At 39.7% G+C, this 21,315-nt stretch overlaps 2 protein-coding genes across 2 annotated transcripts; one reads left to right on the forward strand and one right to left on the reverse strand.

Annotated features, from left to right (window-relative positions):
- Positions 1-5,401: 5,401 nt before the first annotated feature.
- Positions 5,402-15,763, forward strand: LOC311254659 (uncharacterized protein). The gene is made up of 5 exons (XM_084348538.1): positions 5,402-5,613; positions 9,368-9,456; positions 11,936-12,029; positions 12,525-14,685; positions 14,792-15,763. The coding sequence occupies exons 1-5, from the start codon at positions 5,535-5,537 to the stop codon at positions 14,883-14,885; spliced, it is 2,517 nt and encodes an 838-aa protein (XP_084204664.1). The 5' UTR covers positions 5,402-5,534; the 3' UTR covers positions 14,886-15,763.
- A 996-nt stretch (positions 15,764-16,759) lies between these two features.
- wdr77 (WD repeat domain 77) lies at positions 16,760-20,179 on the reverse strand. The gene is made up of 10 exons (XM_084349146.1): positions 19,761-20,179; positions 19,338-19,523; positions 19,106-19,247; positions 18,955-19,004; positions 18,561-18,631; positions 18,292-18,349; positions 17,686-17,757; positions 17,493-17,601; positions 17,341-17,409; positions 16,760-17,249 (listed from the first exon to the last, which is right to left on the reverse strand). The coding sequence occupies exons 1-10, from the start codon at positions 19,867-19,869 to the stop codon at positions 17,105-17,107; spliced, it is 1,011 nt and encodes a 336-aa protein (XP_084205272.1). The 5' UTR covers positions 19,870-20,179; the 3' UTR covers positions 16,760-17,104.
- Between the last annotated feature and the right edge of the window lie 1,136 nt (positions 20,180-21,315).

Consider the following 21,315-nt stretch of genomic DNA (forward strand, 5'->3'; position numbering starts at 1 on the left):
CAGCTGTACAATAAATTATTATTGTTATTCCCTTATGAGAAATTATCTGTAGGCCTTCTTCAAGGAATCCTATAAATTATCTTGTGAATTAATCATTCTGGTTGTGACTTTTCTGTGATTGTGAATGTATTTTAATATTGACCCTCTTGTTGCTAGTGTCTTATGCTTCATTTTGTTCTCTGCCTGTTTTGTATATATGGGTACATAGTGGGTTTGTAGTATATAAGGAATGTATGTATTTGATTACACGTTGCTTTCCTGCCATGTTTCTGTTCAGTTGTTCTACAGCTACGCTAGCAGCTCTGTGAGGCTGTACTGGGTGCTCAGTTCAGTATGCTAACATGCTTATAACCATAATGCTTGTTGAAGTGGAATATTTTCCATTTTCACTGTGTTGGTTTAGCATGGTAGCATTTGGTAACACTGAGGCTGATTTCCATGCATGGAGGGGTTATCTTGTAGGCATGTACAGATGATTTATATACATATATATTTTCTCGCTTTTCACTTGTTCCATTATTTTTGAAGTGCCATTTTGCAGAGTTAGTACTACAGAAGGTGGTGGCAGATTAAACGTCAGGAGGTCCAAACGATCACAGATCATCCTCTGGAGACCAAGAATCTACGAACAACATTTTCCTGCAAGTCCTCCGATGTTTGTGGAGATCTTTGAATAAAATAAATAATAAGTCAACCTCATGGTGAGAGATTCCCCAAAGTGAGTAGGATTCAGCCTCTTGAGACCAGGAATTTCTATACAACATTTCACGGCAAACCCTACAATGTTTATTGAGATATTTCAGGCTGGAGCAAAGTGGCCGACAGACTGGCACTCCTGTGACGGAGCCACGCTGCTTGCATGGCAAAAAAAAAAAAAGGAAAACCTTCTATGAAATTTAATTATATATCATATGTATGAATGATTATATGTGGATGTGCACTTGCTTTATTGTCAGATGTTATTAAGTCTTCTCCATCACTGGGTCCTGGTCTTTAATATCAATGTGTTGTAATTGTCTTGCAGGGCAAATGGAGGCCCCAGATGGGTTAAATGTGACCCAGAGGGCCTTGGAGTGTAGAAGTTGGGGTCGTCCATCAGTCAACACAGTCAATGTGTTACTCCTCTGTTACTACATGAACTCTACCTCACAGCGAGGAGGTCATTGACACATCGGGGAACAGAAAAGGTAAATGCACCTCCACTGGAGTTGCACATAGAGCGATGCATACAACAGAAGCCAACCATAAAATGCAGAATTAAAAATGTTTTTGTATGTAAAGGTAACATCAGTTTGAAAATATTTGGCCATATTCATAAAGCTCTTTTCCTTAAGTCTTCTCACTGTCATCCTAAGTGATCTCTCAGCTTACCCTAGTTTCACTGGAGGAGTGGAGTCAGTGTGTTTCTTTAGACCCACTTAAAGCTCCTCCATCTGCTGCCAGGTCCACTGCTGTGGCTGCTGCTCTGTGGGACTGGACAGAGATGACAACACCTCACTATGCTCCATTATCAGGTACTAATTAAAACAAGCAACACAGAGGCAGACACAAAGAGCAAGCATTGGATCTGCTTTCTAAAGAGAAGTGCTCCTTAATGAAAATGAACACTGCCTTCAAATGACAGATCTGTAATGAAACACACTGTATCTGCTTATGTCATCTCAGCGACTCTTCTTCTACCCCATAAATCTGGTTCGGCCTTCATCTGTGGTTTCATTTACAATTACAACTGATTCATCACGATGGCATGCAAAACATTTATGGTCTTTTGTTCTTCATTTCCTTTTACTGTATGTGTGTGTAAATGGATACTGTCAGTCCAATGTCTAAGTCAGAGTCTGGATGATTTGTGGCAGAATGGAAATACATTATGGGAATGAAGGTAAGGATAGTGGAAGTTGATCAGAAAAATGCTGTTTATGGTTGCCTGTGTTAGCACATTAGGACACTGTTATGTTTCAATAAACTTTTATCAACTATGTAAAGTGTCTTTATTAGTTTACATGCGATTAAAAGACATAAATCTGCCATCATGTGTGGCAATAACTGAATCAATTACAATTACAATTTACAATTACAATTATCAATTACATTGATACATTTTTTAAACGTGCCAATGATGGCCATAACTGCTACAACTCACATTTTATGATAGTATGTAAAGGAAGTATGTTCAGCACAGGGAAGCAGGTAAAGTGTTCAAGGCTCTTGCCAGCACATTTTTCACATTTCAGCCAGCATCAGTAGACGTGAGGACAGAGGAACCAGATGGACCAGTCTGGTTTGTCTCCGGGACAACTGAGGTTTAGGTGTGACAGACAGACAAATACTGTGACTGTAACCAAGAGTGACAAAAAAAGATTGATGGGCTAGTGTGAATATCTAAAAAATCAAGTACTACTGTGTAAAGCATGGGGGCAAAACTGCTCCTAACTTAAATATGTGTGACCTTTATTTAAACTTGAAGATCATTGGGGGCAAGAAACTGAATGGTTTGGATTTAAAGCAACAATATGTAACTTTTTTTACCTTAAAATGAGAGTTTCAAAATCATTTTGATGGTACAGTGTCTTGTAAAATGGAGAATGGCGCTCTGTCTGTCCCACTCTGCACCCCAGTCACTTGGCAAAAGTGCCGAACGTGCAGTGCATTGACGGCACTATGCCAACTACTTTGATGTTACTGGGTTATATTTTATGGAGAAATGTATTCTAGCTTTCCTGCTGATGTCCTCTGGCTGCTCTGCCTCGACTCTGTGATTGCAGAGTTCCCTGATGGACAGATAGTTTCATCTGTTGCAAAAGTAAAGTAAGCAAACTTTGTAAAGTGTTCCAGGCTATTGGTTCTTTTTAGAAACTAAAAGTCGATCTTCCATGAGGGACTTGCTATTAAAGCCTGTCATGAGATGGAGTTTGATCAGGACCAGGGGATCAATGAAACATATCAGATATATACGATGGCAACTTCCCAATAAGGGACTTACGGATGAACAAGTAACGACAACACCACTGGTGGACTCAGCAGGGGGAGCGATCACCCCCCTTGTACTTTTAATATCAATCTGATCAAGGACATAGATCAATTGTCCATGAACTGGATTGTTATCATGTTAGAAAGAGTAAGCATCAAAAGTAAACATACCGTACACATATTATATTTTCAGATGATTATTTTTATTATCTTTAACAGTCAACACCAACAAACAGTTCCTATTCTAAATTAGTGTCTTGATATCAAGATATTAGGACCAAAGTAACCACGCTGTCAATCTCCTCAGCTCCCCAAATAAAGATACCTGCTTGGCTCAGACGGACATTAAGTGAATGATGTCGCTGTCTTAGGTCAGCGAGCTCTGAGCTTTAGAGGATTCTTGATCCTCTTAAGCCGAGGCTCCTCAACATCATATTTACAGTGATCCTGCTTAAAGTACAAAGGTCACATGCTTCACCATCCTTTAGTAAATAACACCATTGAATTCAGATAATATCTGAGCGTTGACACAGATTTGTTTTGAGGATTAAAAAATTAATTCATATTAAAAACTCAACCATAGTTCATAAATACTTGAGTAAATACCAAGAGGGATAAATATGGCATGGGCTGATTTGTTCTGATAAATGCTAAAATAGGAGAACATCTGGACAGCTTATTAAATAATTCATTTTAGATTGTTTATGTTTTTGCATGGTTTGGCTCCATCACCTGATATTTTTCTGGCCAAATGTTGTAAGAGCTTCCACAGTTCAGGCTCAGGTCAAAGGGCGATCATGCGATCACTGTACAAACTCCTGATCACTATCAGATTAGTCTGTGCCACACTGCAGAAAGCCTCAAAACCTGCCTGTATACGCTGATGTTTCTAATTTTGTAACAAATACTCCAATAAATGTATGTTGTTCTTTTTAATTTCTTTTGTTTCTTATTTTTTGTCCATTACCCGAATCTCTTGATGTATCTCATGGTTATCACCTCTTGCCAGCTGGTTAGCTGGTTGGTTAACTTCAGTAGATATCTTGGCAACACAAAACATAGATGTCTATGACATAATATGTAAATACTTATTTCTTCAGTCTGTTTATAATTTTAGTTTAGTAACTTTTTACATACTGCACCTTTAAAGAGAAAAAACAGTATTGGTAAATATCAGTGGCCAATTTATTTAACCTGTTTAACAAGAATGACAATTAATTACATTTTTATTATAAATACTGATAGTCAGGGAGGTATTGCATTATATTATTTTTAAAGGGGCACTGTGTAGTTTAGGAGAAGAAATTCAAACTCAGAATTTTTAATACTTTATATTAATGAGATAATAATACAAACTCAGAAATATTATTTTTTTCTATAACTGAACTGAGTGTTGTTTTTAACCTCTGTGAGGCACTTTGTGTTACCGTACAGTATGAAAAGTGCCATATAAATAAAGTTGATTGATTGATTGATTGAATAAACAAGCTGTTCTCAGAGGAAAATAAGGTCCAGAACACTGTTTGAACTAGAAAGGTGGCAGGGTCCGCCACATATAAACAAAGTAAAACAGCATGAAAAAAAAAAAAAGAAACAAACTGAAAATATTAAATGAACACATGAAACACAGTCGTTTGAGTCATCATGTCTCAAGTCAACTCAAGTCACGACTCTTTAACCGAGTCCAAGTCAGTTATTTTCTGTCAAGTCTTGTTGCGACTCATCAAAACAGTGACTTGTGTTGACTGGAGTCCAAGTCACAGTGACTTGAGACCACGTCACTGGAAATAAGTATGAAATAAAAACACTCCATAAAATACAGGTAACTCAGAATAGTGTGTAGCTGAAGTACAGAGCATGAGTATATGTCCTTTATAATATATAGAGTTATAAAACACATTATAATTAGGACTTGAAGGTGATACATAAGTAGAGTATTATAGAGTTTGACCTTATTATTATCTGTTTTATGACACATCTATCGGGCGAAATTAGCCATCAGCATCATATTTCCTGCTGGAGTGTGCCGTTTAAAATAAAAGCACGATTGTCTTTTCATCAAGGGGCTGTAAAGTTAAACTGTTCCTGAGCGTGTTAATGATCATTCAAATCGTCCTGATGTGAAACCAGTGTCACACTCCTCCTCACCTGCTGACCACAGTGCTTTGAAGAGATTTATAATGACAGACTCACCTCAGCAAATTAAAGAGCAGATGAGCTCGTTCAGGTGAGATTTGTGCTGGAATGTGTGCGCAAAGGAGAGCCGAGGCCTCACCTGTAGGAGTGTATGATAAAAAAAAAAAAAAACAGGGAGGCACAGTGAAAGGAGAGTGGGCGGGCCCAGCTCCATTTTCTCTGTGTGTCCAGAAAAGTTTGAACCAAATCGCAGGAGTCAGGTTCACCTGTTTGCGTGCGCGGCGGTGCACCTGTCGCGACGAGTCCAGCTCACCTGCCCAGCTGCTGCTCGCCTTTACCCGCTCGGATTTACCTGTGGACCAAAAAATGCGTCAATGAATCGCGCCTGAGCCGAACAGTCGTACCTACACATCCACTCATCAATAATCATGAAGAGGGGAGCGTTCAACTTTCTGGGTCGGAAGAACCAGTCTCTTTTCGACACCAACATCAAAATGAAGGACATGGGTGAGTTCACTGATCACAGGGCCTCTGTGCGCTGTAATGTTCAACAGGTACAGGTAATCACTGTGACTTTTACTGAATGATAACACGACCTTTGCACTTGTTGACACGGGCACGAGTCTGTCTCCACGAAGACTTTACAGCTGGTGATCTCAGAGAAAGTCTCCTCAGTGTTTTCCATGACTTGCTGTGATGAACAGGTAGCAGCAGGTATCATCATGGGAATGTGATTCATCCACGAGAAACCTGTTCTTAAACGTTAACGTCCCTGCCTGGTAGATCTGGGTGACCCTGCATGTCTGCCTCTGTTCTTCACACATAATGTCACAGCTATTTGTAGTTATGTGTTTTGGTTTAAGTCCAAACTTGTGTAACTGAATGTCTTCAAGCTCCAAAAGTCTGTGACAGCTGCTCTCAGTGTGTTTGTTTGACAGATCTGGCCTGTCAAACAATCTCAGATACACAACAGTATTATATTTATTAGTAATGATTTATTACAGCTAATGTATGAGTGGGACTGAATGATACTGATGAAAGAAAAATCACATTACTTCTGTTTGAATACCTGCTGTATAGTATTAGTACTACAAGAACACATATAACAGCAGCGTTGTAAGAAGTACCCACAAGTCATACTTAAAAGTAAAAGTAAAGATATGGTGTTAAAATATTACTTTGGTAAAAGTGAAACTCACTCATACAAATATTGCTTGAGTCTTAAAGTATCTGATATTAAATGTACTGAAGTAAAGGTAAATGTACACATATATTCACATCTATGTACTGTATTCCATAGGTCGACCAGTTATTGAGCAGGCTGATTAGAAAGTCGGTATTCAGTATATTTCTGATTATTGGAATCAGTGTTTTTTATTTTTTTTAAATAAAGTAGTTTCTACTATAAATGATGCTACTTCGGCTCTGATGCGGTATGTTTTCTGTAAAGTAACTATAAAGTATAGTGGAGTAAAGAATAGAGCTCGACCAATGAGCAATTTTTGGGGCCGATGCCGATTTTAGGAAGTGAAAAGTTCCGATATCCATATATCAGCCGATATATACACGTATTTTGCAGAGATCTCTCAAATGTGATTATCAGCCACGGACAAAGATATGTAACGAAGGCAGGACTGAGTTACAAAAACTTTTTGTAAATGACAGCAGCGCACTGAAACAGTAAAACTCACTGGAAATGTAATAATTACAAATTACCACAAGCATCTTTTCTCAATGTGTTTTTTTTTCTTATCAGCTGATATCGACAACACATACAACGATATATCTGTAACAGGCTAATACCTGCTGATAATATCAGGCAACGCATATATCGGTCAGATCTATTGAAAAGTACAATGTTTGCTTCCAAAATGTGTAGTGGAAGTAAAACATATTACAAAATGGAAATGTTCAAGTACTACTACCTCAAAATTGTACTTAAGTGCAGTACTTATGTAAATATACTCATCCCATCATTGTATAACAGTATGTACACATACTGTACTCACAACTAAAACTGTAAACTGTAACTAACGATTCTTTTCAGAAGCGATTGATCATTTAGTCTTTAAAATGTCAAGAAATTATATGAAATGCTCGTCACAAGTTTCCAAAATCTTTTCTTTTGTCCAAACAACAGTTCAAAACCCAAAGTTCATCATTTACCATCATAAAAAACAAATAAAGGGAGCAAATCCTCACATTTAAGAAGCTGGAACCAGCAAATTATTGACATGCTTTCCTGAAAAACAATTAATCCATTATAAAAAAATAGTTGGCAAGTCATTTTCTTTTGATTGAGTTACTGATTAATCGACTAATTGTGGCAGGTGTAGTACACTATAAGGGACTTTAAGAGCTATTAAACAGTCTTAAATGCTGAAACACTGTTCTTCTCCCTCAGCGTAAACAGCTAAATAATGCAGTTATATTGCCTAAATGCAAATCAACCAGGAACAGACCCCTTAAAAGCCGATACCACAATATTAGGCTAGCACAGATCCCAGACATAACTACTCTGACATATCAGTTTACTGATAAACCTCTCGGCTCTTAGTTCCATTTGATCGTGAACAGGAAACAAGCGCTATGCAAAGCTGCAACATGAGAGAGAACATTTGTCTATTTAAATCAGACAGGTGCACAATAAAGGGAAACTAATCATTTGGTTAGACTGGTTTCACACCACAGCTGATTCATGCATTCATACTGTTGAGCCCTCAGTGCTATTTTCTTTGGAGTGACGCCTACATTAAAGTAAGGGACAAACAATTTGATTTCCTTGTTAATAATGTCAAGCCCTTCGGTCGCTCTTTCTTCAGCCTCGGTGAGAAGCGTTGCCGTAGAAGGCAGACTAAATCCCTCTCAGCGACAAGTTTCTTTCATCAGTCACTCATTGGACAGACAAGATGTCTGACACTGGAATGAACAGCAGAGGAATGTACGGCTGCTAAATGTCTTTTCTCCAAGCAACCGCAGTGACCTCTGATATTATCAGTTGGTTTAGCAGAGCGCGTCTTTCAGCTGTCCTGGTCTTGATTTGTTTGTTCTTTGACATCTGAAGTTATGTTCACCTTCCTCTTGGTTCTAGGAACATAAAAGTGAGCGCAAGACCATCAGGCAATTTTCAAAACATTCCCACTAGGGCTGAGTGATAGGTCCTGAAAATGATGCAATATTTCTAAGCTATTTCGCGATACACAATATATATCTCGATATTTTTACAAAATCAAATACGGCAATATTTTTGACCAAATACCTCGATATTGATGTTGTGGTAAATAGTCATCAATAACATGGATACAATGACTAAGTGGGTAAAGGCAAGTGTTAGAACAAGTAGAACAGTCTGTTAGGTTCAGAAAATGACATCATTTTACTGTAATGCAGCTTTTAAAACCAGGAAAAGACAACATCTGTGACATATCACAGTATAACTACATCCTAAATATGAGACGATATACAGTCTCATAACACAATAAAAAGAAAACACCCTTATTTCCACTAACATTGAAGAATTATATTAATATCTTTGCCGCTCTAACTTCAAATTGCAGGATCATTAGCCTCCATTGCCTGCAGTACGAACAATACTTTAAAAGCATTAAATACATTCATGTTTCGCAGACATGATGACGCCAGTTCTGTTGCAGAGAGTGAATATAAATACAGATCAGTTAATTTAACCCAAATTTAAATATGATTGACAGTACTGACTTCTGTTGCCATCATAACCGAGCTTTGATTTCAGCACAGTGGTGAAATATAAATACAGATTACAGTCATTACAGTCTGTTGCCCATAACTATTTAGTTGTCAACAACAAAGCCACCTGTGAAAGCACAGTGGATCATTAGGTTGAGTGACAACTACTAAGAGGCCACTTTGGTTCGTATAGTATCTCCTTACCTGTGCAATGAGTAGAATGTACTAATCTTACCTGAGAGAAGAACAATGCACGGGTGGACACAGTGCAGTGAAATGTTCTCATGAGCCTTTTTCGCATTTTTAGAAACTTACAGATTTCTGGAAAAATATTCATAAATAGTGTATAACGTTGCAGACAACCCAGTGTAGGCAGAGTGGGCAATAATGTGAGTTTGTTCTTTTAAATCGCCAAATATCTCCTCATCTGCGTTGTACACTAACCCCATTGTTTGTCCTCTCTGAGCAGAAACTGAATGACTAAAATGAACTGAAACTTGCACCGCAAACAAAAGATTTCCAGAGGATTAAAATCTTTTGCTTTTCATTTCCTCAGACAATGTGGAGCTGGTGCTGGAGTCATCAGCGATCCCTGAGTCAGGAACTGCCAGTGTGCGGGCCAGACCCACCGTCAAGCATCACACAGTGAGTATCTCTGTAATGGTGCATTTACGCCAGATGTTCACATGTATCAATAATTGTCTTAAATTGGAATAACACAAGTAGCTATGCTTCTGAATAGTCTCTACCCTGTTGTTTACCTGCAACTGAAGCGTCACTTCATCTTGACCTCCATATCTGCAGAGCTGAACAGATGCAAATTAGCTGATAAGGGGCAGTTTAGTGTGTAGTGTATTTGAATCTGTGTCAGCTCAAATAAGCACAAAGCCAAGATAGGTATGAATCTGAGCCTGTGCTGGGTAATTCTACCAAGTGTTAAATAACTCATTTTTAATTTTTTCAAGTTGAGCAGTGGCATTGATTGAGTTTGGAAATGTTCGTTTAGTGAAAGTCACTTTCCCTTCTAAGAATTATAATATACTCATGTGTGGATTCTTCTTGAATGATATGCATTATGACTGTGATTATACAACAACTCTGATGGCTCTGATATTATCACAACATGTTGTCCACAATAAAGAAGGCATCACTATCAGCGTGCATAAGACAATTCTGCAATCAAGTTTTTCAAAAAGAGGAAGTCAAGAGGAAGTCAGAAACAGTGCAGTGCTTTATGCTTTTTTTTTTTTTTGCATTCAGACGTGCTTTCAACTTAATAGAATTTTAAAGGAGACATTATGCTCTTTTTCAGGTTCATAACTTTATTTTAGGTTACTACTAGAAAAGGTTTACATGTTTTAATGCTCAAAAACACATCAGTTTTCTCCGACTGTCCAGTGCTGCAGCACTTTATTCCCCCCTTTGTCTGAAACACTGTTTTAGCTCTCTTTATGGCCCCCCTCCTGAATACCCAGTCTCCTCTGATTGGTCAGCTCACACAGGCCTGAGCCAGCACCGCTCACCGTGTCTCTGGTTGGCCCCGTGCTGTATTCTATGTTCAGTTAGCTTCACTTTTACTGTGAATATAGGCGATATTATGCAAATGTGGTTCTGGATAATCATAAGTATATTATTCTGGTAAAACTTTATTACTTTTGCTTAAACATTTTAAACGTAACCTTTATCATGTAATGGAGTACTTTTACTTTACATTTTAACTGTTCATTTTAACTACATTAGCAGTCTGTATGACTGTCAGGCCTTCCATTATGTAATCATGATGTGGATACAAGTGAAAAGCTCATCTCCAGTTCACACACCTCAGAGTTTGGGGAGTGTTCTGTGAATGCGTCTGTGGCATGTGTTGGATGTGGCACACCCATCAGCACACGGCCAGGACAGCTCAGACTACTGCGACAGATGAAAGTGAGTCACAGTGCAGTGAACAAACAGACGGAATCAAACTGGATCATACGCCATCTTTACTGACACGCCTCAGTGTTCATACCTTTCTATGCTACGCTACATGAATGTGCTGTCATCATTAGCAAAGAGAGCAGAATCTTTCACTTATTGTAATTCTCAACTGCCTGCTACTGGCATCTGTTTGACTTTGTTTGGCATGTGGATTGTTAGAAAGTACACAATAGTAGTTTGATTATATATATAGGAACTTTATGATTTGCATTGTTGTATTACATGCATACAAATAGGCCTTTATAGAGCTAAAAATCAGTATCAGAGCCTAATTTGAAAGACTTTTTGAAGCAAATCTAGTGTGTTGTTGCTTTATTCCATTAGCAGACTACTCAAAAAGCCTGCAGCATAATAACGTCAAGAGACACAGGAGTAAAGAAAACATCTTGCGTTGCTGGAATGATTTTTCTTGACCTTTTGAAGGGCACATACCCAGTTCACTCTCTGGACTTGTATAGTGTCAACATAGTCGGTGTTTATTTTTGGTAGCGTTTGGGCCATGAAGAATCCAAATCTCCCTCACACTCACACTCACACACAGAGACACACTCGCGTACACAACACACACAAAAACACCGGTATCCAAGCAGTGACAGTGTGCGATTTTCTCAGCCAGGCCCACTTTAACACTTGACAATGAGAATAATAATAGGTGTATCCTCTGATTCACTAAGTGCTCCTCATAACTGAAGTATGTGAAAGCGTGAGGCACAAAACTGATCCTTTAGAAAACTCCACCTCCAGTTTAGTCACAGCAAAACTAAGACAGAGGTAAAAGTTGATGTATTTTTGTTGCAGAATAGTAAGTTGCAGTAAAACGATGAGTTTTATTTCCCATTGCCTTTTTCTGAACATAAGGCAAGGCCTGAGAGCTAATGAAATAAGCAAATATTGTTCTATTGATGCTAATGATGTACTGGACATGCTGATCTTTTTCAAGGAGTGTTGAGAGCTGTGTTAGTTGAGAACTGGTTTGATCACTTCATTACTAAATACTAGCCAGAAAAACAACTGTTTAGTGCCTCGAGAACAGGATGTAGTGTTTGGCTCATGGTTACTCATTTTCTTGAACCATGCTTTTTTTGTCCTGTGTTTCAAATGTTGAAATATCAACATTCTGATGGCGTTTGTTTTTTTCCCCTCACAGTCCTCAAGTTTAGAGAGTTTTCAAGGATATGCCGTCCCAACACCCAAAGTCCCCATCCTCCCCCCTTTCAATGGTCCAAAGGTCAACGGTTCAGGTGAGCATTGACCAACCTCAAATATGTGCTTTAAGTTTAACATGGCAAATGCTTGAATTCTATTATGTACACATTGATCATTTGTGGTGCCTTTAGTCAGACTCAGTTGATGGCTCACGCCACGAGTTGAATATTCAGGGCAGGTAAATGTTTGTCCAGGCAGTTGCGCAATAGCTCGTCTGCATGCGTCCCAACAGCGATACCAGATGGCAAGAATATTTACAGAATGGGAGTGTTTGCATTTATAGAAAGAAGTGGTTATCATTCGTTCCTCAGTGTATTAAATATTATCAGATTATCAGGCATCTGATCACATCCAATTAAATTTAGGAGTTGTATTATTTTATTGACGTGCTTAACATTTATCACGTAGTGCTGACTACTTCTACAGTATGTTAATGCATGAAACTAGGGACAGCAACACATGTTGAATACTGCTGTTCCACAGTGCATAACACCACTGTTTTATCAGTTATTCTCTCTTCTTTTTTGCAGTCAGCGTGTCCAATGGATCTGTTTTATCTATACCTGACCTCGTGGAGGGGGAAATATTTGTTCCTCCCCCTCCCTCAACGGCACCTCCACCCCCGCCCTCTTTTATCCCTCCTCCAGACTTCATGGGCGACCTGAACAGCCTAGACCTGGCAAACCTCCAGCCTCCTTCCATGCCCGCTCCAAAACTGGCACCGTCCATGGCCGAGGAAGACTTTACCTTCTTAAAACCTCCACCAATGGCTCCGCCAAAGCCTCCATCTACTTGCTCTAGTGGCTCAGCATCATCCATACCCATTTCTAGTCCACCAGTTCCTGATTATCCAAAATTTGCTCCACCCCAGCCCCCTTCTGAAAAGCAACAGAAAACTTATAAGACACCACCTCCAAAACCGATTAGACTATCCTCTATCTCCACTCATGACTCCCCACCACAGACTCCTGCTCCACCTCCACCTGTGCAGACACCCACACAATCCACCTTCAATCCCCAAAACACTGCAAAGCTTTACAGTATTCCTAAGACCGCTATTCTAGGTGGGTATGAGGATCGGGGAGCAAAACCCAAGCAGATGTTGCTTCTGGAAGATTCTGTGTCTGTCCAATCTGACCCAGTGCTTGTCCAGGTGGATGGGAAAGCCCCGAAAGTGGCTACAACATCTAAACCAGTTTCCAAAGATGTACAGGAACCAAAGGAGAACTTACCAATTACCCAACCCTGTCCTTCACCCCTGCCTGAGCCAAAAAAGGAGGCTGAAGCAGAGAAAGTTTCAGCACCACCAGAGGTAGACAAACCTCTCTCAACTATACATAAGACATCGCCACAGCTTCCAAAAGCGAACAGTCCTTCAGAGCCCAATAAGGACAAATTTGAAGTAACTCCAAGTCAAGGCCACAGATTCAGTCCGTTATTAGATCGTAAACTACGCAACCTAAAGGGAATGGAAACCAATGTGGCACGAGAAGGGCCTGTAGCTTCCCCACTTGCTCTTTTAATGGCGGCTAAAGAGAGAGACAAACAAAGATCAACTCTATCTCTGTCGCGGGAAAACAGCAGCAAGAACACCGAGCATCCTAGTGCAAGCATTCAACCAAGTGACTCAAGTCCAAATTCCTTTATTGTCACCCCAAGGTCCAGCTCATCCTCTTCTCTAACATCTCAAGACATGATACAGGAGAGTCCAAAGCCAGCCAGTCTTGTGGAACATACACAAATACTTCAGACTCCACAGAAATCCAGTAGTCCTGCACTGGTGAGGGATCAGATGCCGTTAAACAGTCCAGCTCTTGATAGAATGGCTGCATCCCCAAGACCAACCAACCTGGTTGCACAGAAGCAAAACGCAGAGCAAAGTCCGTCAATGCCTCAATTTACAAAGGATGAGAACAATAAAGTGGAGTTAAGTATGGCGTTACTCCCTCCGCCTCCAGAGTTTGATGATTTAGATGAGATTATGGAGCCCCCTCCTTCCATCCCTCCACCTGACCCTCCCATGAAGAAGGCCCGAACACCAACTATGATCCCTCTTCCTCCAGCTCATGTTCCATCTCCTCCTCCCACTAAGGCCCTCCAAATGCCAACTGTGATCCCTCCTCCTCCCGCTCATGTTCCATCTCCTCCTCCCACGAAGAAGGCCCCAACACCAATGATGATCCCTCCTCCTCCAGCTCATATTCCATCTCCTCCTCCAATGAAGACGGTCCCAAGGCCAACTGTGACCCCTCCTCCTCCTCCTCCTCCTCCTCAAGTTCCAGCTCCTCCTCCAAAACCTAAACCCCCAGCACCCCCAACACCTCCAAAACTCCCACCACCGCACATTGATGTCAAACCAAAGCCCCAAGACCAGACAAAACCCAAGGTGGCTCTTCCTCAGCTCCCACCTAATCTTTCGCCCAGTCAGGCCACACTCCTGAGTATCTTACAAAAGAAGATGTTGGAAATGGACCACAAAATGGCCCCAATGAAGGAGGTAGAGTCTAGTTCAGATGACTGGGGCACCCCCTTATCTGATGAGGACAGTACGGTCCCTGTTGTCCCCTGGGCCACACCACAGAGAAAGACTACCCCTGTGGTCAACAAAGCAGCAACCCTGGACATGCGGGAGCTGGAGGGTAAAGTGATCAAAAAATATCAGGACACATCCTCAGTCAAAGTTCCCACCAGGTAAGACTTCCACTACTCAAGTATGCCACCTTCACTTCTTGAGACAATAAGCCCAGTGTTTATCTTCAGTATTCACTCATGATCATTGATGTGTTCTTCTTTTCAGCAACGGACCATCTAAACATCAGTATGGTAGGACCTTTACAGTTCGGCCTGGAACCAAAGAGCCCATTACTCTTGTTCGTCAAGGGGAGTCTTAACGAGATGTGTTAAAGAGACAGGTGTTCTTCTGTTTAACACAGCTTGCATGTGATTGGATGATGTGATTTTGCATCAGAAGGAATTTGTACAATGGGGGGAAAAAAAGCACTTTGAACAAATGAGCTACACAAATGTGGTTTTTAAACATGTTACGAATGTCTCATAAGAAGAGTCTGTTAAGTTTTGGAAGTTAAGAGTCTGAATGTATTGCTCAATTTCTGGAGAACACACCAACACTGTCAAATAGTGTTTTCTTTTTTATGTACTTTATTTTTGATGTGTCAGTCAGGTTTTTATTTGGCTGCTGCTGTGTATTCAATGTAGCGATTTATGTTGCAATATGTCGCCTTTTTAAACCAGAGCTTTTAATCAGTTTCATTGCCACATGGGTAAACTAAGTAAGTAGTAAGCAAATTTTATTCATAAAACTTTTACGCATGAAAATTCATCTACAATATTAACAGATTTATCTGAAATCTTCATTGTAAAATACAATAATAATGTACAATGTAATTATTGTGGCTCATGCTGCATTTACATGTCCCATAACTGAAATGCTCTTTCACTGTTACATGTACGCTATGTAGGTCCCATTGGAACAAAGCTAACAGTTAATTCAGACGTGTCAGAGGATTGTTTCTCATATTTATTGATTTAGAAAATGTTTTCTCATCTGTGTAATATTCTACTGCAGTAAAATATTGTCAGTGTACTAGGCTCATGTGTTTATGCTGTACATATCAGTTTGTATACGATTAAAATAGAACCTATATACTATAAGATGTAGTTTTATATACATGTTAAGTTTGTATAATCAAAATATTTAAAATATCAGTGATGGTCTTCAAGCGGAGCTGTTTATCTACATGAAATGCTGTCCAACAACTCTATAACTGTAAAATAAATCCAAGCAGTTAATGTATGTTTGAATAAATGTGCTTGAGCTTTTGTGTGAAAATTAAGATGTCTTAGTCAAGAAACATGGTGCTTGTGGTGTGCATATGAGAAAGACCGTAAAATGGCACGACAGCTGCACTTTAGTTCATATAATTGGGGGAAAGATTAGGAAAGCGCCAAGATTTAAATCTGCAGTATCTCGAATAACCTAAACATCTTTTCTCTGATGTGGTGATAGAACATTCAACAAACATTGCAGATCTCAGCATCAGTATTTAAGCCTTTGTGAAAGTCATAATATCTTACAAGATACTGTCTAATAATGAAATATTTATTGATTTCTTATAAACTGAAATACTCACAAATCTAGCCTCTCATCATATAATGTTACAGTAGCTGCAGATAAAGTCAGCTAGTGGAATAAATGGAGCCAACTCAATATACATTTTAAAGAAATATAATAAAAGCTATTTATATTTTGGCTCAGAATTTAAGGGCCAACTATAACAGCTGTGTTCTGTAATGTATTTTTTTCTATTACTCCATTTGTCACTATAAATGTAGTGACTTTATGACAGCACTAAATGTAGCATTTGTTAAGGTGCTGCTGTGGCCGTGTGCCATGTTGTGCATGTGATGATGATTATGGCATCCAAGACCATTCCAGTTCACTGAGTCAGACCACAGATTAGCTATGACACCATACCTGCCACTTGGAGTGAAAATCACACATGTAATCTTGTTAACTTCTGAGCCAACCGCCCACACTTGTCACACATAAACACACTTCCCTCTTTTGACCTGACAGTGGGTGAATGTTGTCTGCATCAGTCATGCAGATTTATCAGTGCAAGACCTTTACGTTAACTCTCATAAACACAATATGCTGTTCTTCTCATCCCTGCACATTCAAACTAGAGTTTCTTCATATAGTGGTGTGGCCATTGTATAAAAGATTTCAAGAAACACAAAGAAATATGCTCCAAAATGCTCTGGCTATTGCCGCATTAAGTTACCTTTAATGTAAAATGATGCAATACAAATTGGTTGCCTAAAGTGTAGTTACACATGGACGTTCTATACAGTATGAAAGAGGTGAATGGAGAGACCGCGTGGTGGAGTAGTAAAGCACCAAAGCCAGGACCAGGGAGAGCTAAAGTACTGTACACATATCTGCAATACTACATGACAATGAACACATTAATCCATATTTCCTGACTGACAAGGTAGATTTTACTATCTTAGATAGACATGGACGCCCCTCAAAAATAGGGGGGAAAGTAGTTATTTATAAACAGGGCTCCTCCAATGTATGTTTGGTCTAAGTGGAGTTGGGAGCTCCAGCATCCGGACCCACCGTGTGGTGAAGCACAAGGTGATCCCATCCTACAGTTGTGAGGGTGTTGGAGCCGCCTTGGAGCCAGCACACACCTTTGACAAAGTCCTGGTGTTGCTGATCTCTAAGTCTACAGAAGAACAACACATGATTAGTATTTTTTTTTTTGTAATTGTACAGAAGATTAACCAGTTGTTTTACTATAAAGCTCAAAAACTCACATTTCTTGCATTTCAGAATTCAAAACAGCAAGGGAACAATCATCACTTATGGAGGCTAGCATGGAGGCACTGGGAAGGAACAAAAAGGAGTTAGAACTATTACAGAGGAACAATGTAAGAGCAAATGATAATATGCCAGGTTTTATGTTTACCTATGTGTAGAGAAGGCGAGCCCAGTAACTTTGCGGCTGTGGACGGTCTCCACCCGGGCTGGCTCTGTTCCCAGGAAGTCCTTTATAGTCACTCTGCCCAGCTCATCACCTGAGGCACATTAAGCATGATTAAACAGGCAGGGACTGCCAGTTTCATTTCACTGCCACTCACTAGTCTGCTGCTGGGCCTTACCAATAGCAATGGTGCTTCTGTGATGGGGGTGCCAAGCTACAGTGGTAGGGGAGCAGCAGAGGTTCCCTACATCTGAGACAAAAACAAAGATATAAAAAATGTACATGATAAAAAAAAAAATTAAAAAAAGATGTCTTGACATTAAAGGTGCACTATGTAGTTTAGGGGAAGGAATTTTCAAAATCAGAAGAGATTGATCGTCGTTTACTGATTTTTTTTTTTTTAAGCCTGAACAAACAAAATAAATAAACAATCTCTCTTTGTTATGACCTTAAAGTCAGACCTTACACAGTTATATTCTGTTTTACTTTGTTTATATGTGGCAGACCCAGCCACCTTTCTAGCTTCAAACAGTGTTCTGGGGACCTTATTTTCCTCTGAGAACAACTTGTTTATTCAGTTATGGAAAAAATAAGTATTTCTGGGTTTGTAGAAAACTACATAGTGCCCCTTTAAATTACTTAGGCAGACTATTATATTCTGGGATCTGCAGTCACAAGATAAAGTCACTAGGTAGCTGGTTAGACACTTGTCAGCGATATTTCTTCTGCATCGAAAATTTACAAAGTCAGAACCTGGTTTTTTAAGCTTGGACATGTTACTCACCTATTCTAGAAGCGGGTTTGTTGGGCTTCCTCCTGTCCCACATCAGCACCCGGCCATCCTGATGGATGGAGGATCACAACAGGTTGAGTTTGAATAAAGTCTCATAGTAGCTTTCTTGTGTTACGAGTACGACACAGAGGAAAATCTGTTCTTCGTTATAAAGCTGCACATTTATGCAGTGTGCAGAAAAAGCAGTTCCATTAGTTTCTGTATGTTATTTGTTGTGTTTACAACACATTACATACAGTAAGATGCTTATTAGTACTTACTTGCCCACAGGAAACAAAGAGGGACTCGTCTGTAGGACTGCAGGCAACACAGTTGATAGGTTGCGTGTGCGCTTGAGGAACAAAAAAGTTCAGATATTCAGTTGAGGTTTTTACAATCTTTATCAATCACCATTTTCATTTTTGAATTCACTACTGACATGCCATATTGTAACTATGAAATGCTTCAAATGTATTTAAATCTCCTTTAAAATGCACATAACAGGCAACTGGACAATTGGACACATGTTAACTAATGATCTCAATTCAAGTAAGCGCAGTAGTTCATGAGAACATGATACAGTTCCAAAAAAAGGACCATGTCACAATTTTAGCACATCACTTCCCATCTCTATTATCTAGATACTCCGAGTGCAGCTTTGGGATGCTCTCTTACCATTGTAGGTATTGACAGCTGTCTCCTGACCGAGATCCCAGACTTTAACTCTATAATGAAGGAAGGGAAAAAGTATGCATTGCAATGAAAAAGGAGTAAAAAACAATAATAATTAAATGACTGTACACATCAGTATAGAAGAGGGTCTAACCGGCAGTCCATGCTGCCAGTCACAGCACTGCTTGCTCCAGTAACCGGGCTCACTGTGGTGACAATGTGGTCATGGTCATGTTTGGTGAAGCGATTCACCAGCAGGCGCTCATCCTCCGCCAGCTCCCAGAGCTCCAGGGCACCTGCACAGGACCAAGTCAAACAAAATCAGTTCAACACTCAAGTCTCAAGACCAGTGCTTGGTTGGTGACTGCTGCGATTCTGCTCCTTACCTGAGTCTGATGCGACAACGACACCCTTTTCTGATACCCACTTGACATCTGTGACCCCAGCCTCAGTCTGCACACCAGCTTTGCAGAGTTCCTCATTAGGGGCCTTCGCAGGGTCACTGAAGATCCACACAGATCCCTGCCAGCTCCTGCCACTGAGGCTGGAGGCACCAAGCAGCAGAGTGCCATCTGTAAAAGACATGTTAAGAGAGAAAACATTAAAACAACAACCAACTCGCTCATAGTAAAGCTGCGAAATGCAATTTGTCTGACATGTTAACTTGTCATCAACAGAATGAAGACCCTAGCTGGGCTTCTGAGCATGTGCACAACTGTTATAAACAATTTATTTGTATACATTTTAGCGGATTGTATGCACCACGTGTTTTGCTAAGTAACCTTCAGCTAGCTCGTCTTGTTACCTACCTGCTCTGTATTGCGCCGCGCACAGATGCCTCTCCATGCACGCAGGGGCATTGGGGGGTATGTTCCACCGGTTTTCCTTGATCATGCTAGTATCCACTGCGCTTTTCATTCAGATGATGAACTCGAGTCTCCCAGTGTGATTTTCCAAACACTTTTGATGCTATTTCCACGTTAGCTAGCTAGCGTCACTGTTTTACGTACAGAGGCACTAGTTTTTCGTCTTTGGTTTATTTGGGAAAGATTAATTAACGTATCCTGAAACAGCAATGATGTCCGTGTTCCGTGAGAGACTGAAATATGTGATGTAGCTTAACTTGTCGTTTCAAGAATGAATGGACGAGTGAACGGCAACACATGGGACCGATGGACAAACACTTCCTGCCCCGTTCTTCTTCGTCGATTGGGCCGCTTCTTCTTCTTCTACGTCTTCTTCTGCTTCGAGGCAGTTGGCTTCCTTGGTGGCGCACGAGTGCCATCTCGTGGGCTAAATTATTATTTCATTTCATTTCATTTTATTTTATTCTATCTTATTTTATTTTGTCATAAACAATATACACATAATGCAGCTGTAGGCTATAATTGTTCTAAAAACAAAACAAAACAAAACAAAAGAAGAAAACAAAAACAAAAACTTGGACGCTAGACCCTAGACGCTTGAAGAAAATAATAAAATACAATTAGATCAAATAACACAAACAATAAATAAAGACATATACACAAACACGCTGTGGAGATTGGTCTGGCTATGCAAGACCATTATAAAAGTTAAAATAACTTATTTACAGAGTGCCCCAAATCATAGCAACAAAGGCTGCTCAGTGTCAATTTGTGTCCTTATTTTATAATTATTGTTTTTTTTACCAGTAACCCTGTCACCCACCATAATGAAGCCATCTCCTGCTTGTCCTCAACATCCATTGCACCATTTGAATAATGATTTCATGCATCATAACACAATGCATGTTGTGTTATGTTTTATTCTTTATTTCAAAATGGCAGACAAGAAACCTGCATGCATAAAATGTCTTTTCCAACACATCGCTCAGTGTGATCACACTGCTCTGTTCACAGCTTTACATGAATACATCAACAATAGGAGCATCAAACCGCATCAACCGTGTTTAAAACATCTATGTAATTCTCATTTTGATTTTATACATTATCATTGTACTTTATTCTACTTCCTCTTAAACAAATGAACATTTCATTTACTTTGCTTGGAATACAACTCATTTTGCCAACAGTTCTCACTGGACATTTTTCTGATGTCAGATGGCACTACAGTTAATTCTGCTCCTGCCTGTCTATTGTCACGTTGTGACACTTAAACTATGCCATATTTGTTTTCATTTGTTTACATTGATACAATTGGTCATTTCTGAAAAATGCAGTTCAACCTGCCAACAACCTGCTATGGGAGCTGCCATCATGAATCCTCTTTAAGTGTGCATAAAAGAATGAAAGGAAAATTCTCTCATTCTTGGCACTTACGACACTTCAGAGGTAATTCTTTCCTTCAATATGTGGTTCTGCTTCTTCCATCTTCTGTCTTGGC

The sequence above is a fragment of the Pagrus pagrus genome (genome assembly GCF_965226575.1).
Source record: "Pagrus pagrus genome assembly, chromosome: 3".
Lineage (NCBI taxonomy): Eukaryota > Metazoa > Chordata > Actinopteri > Spariformes > Sparidae > Pagrus > Pagrus pagrus.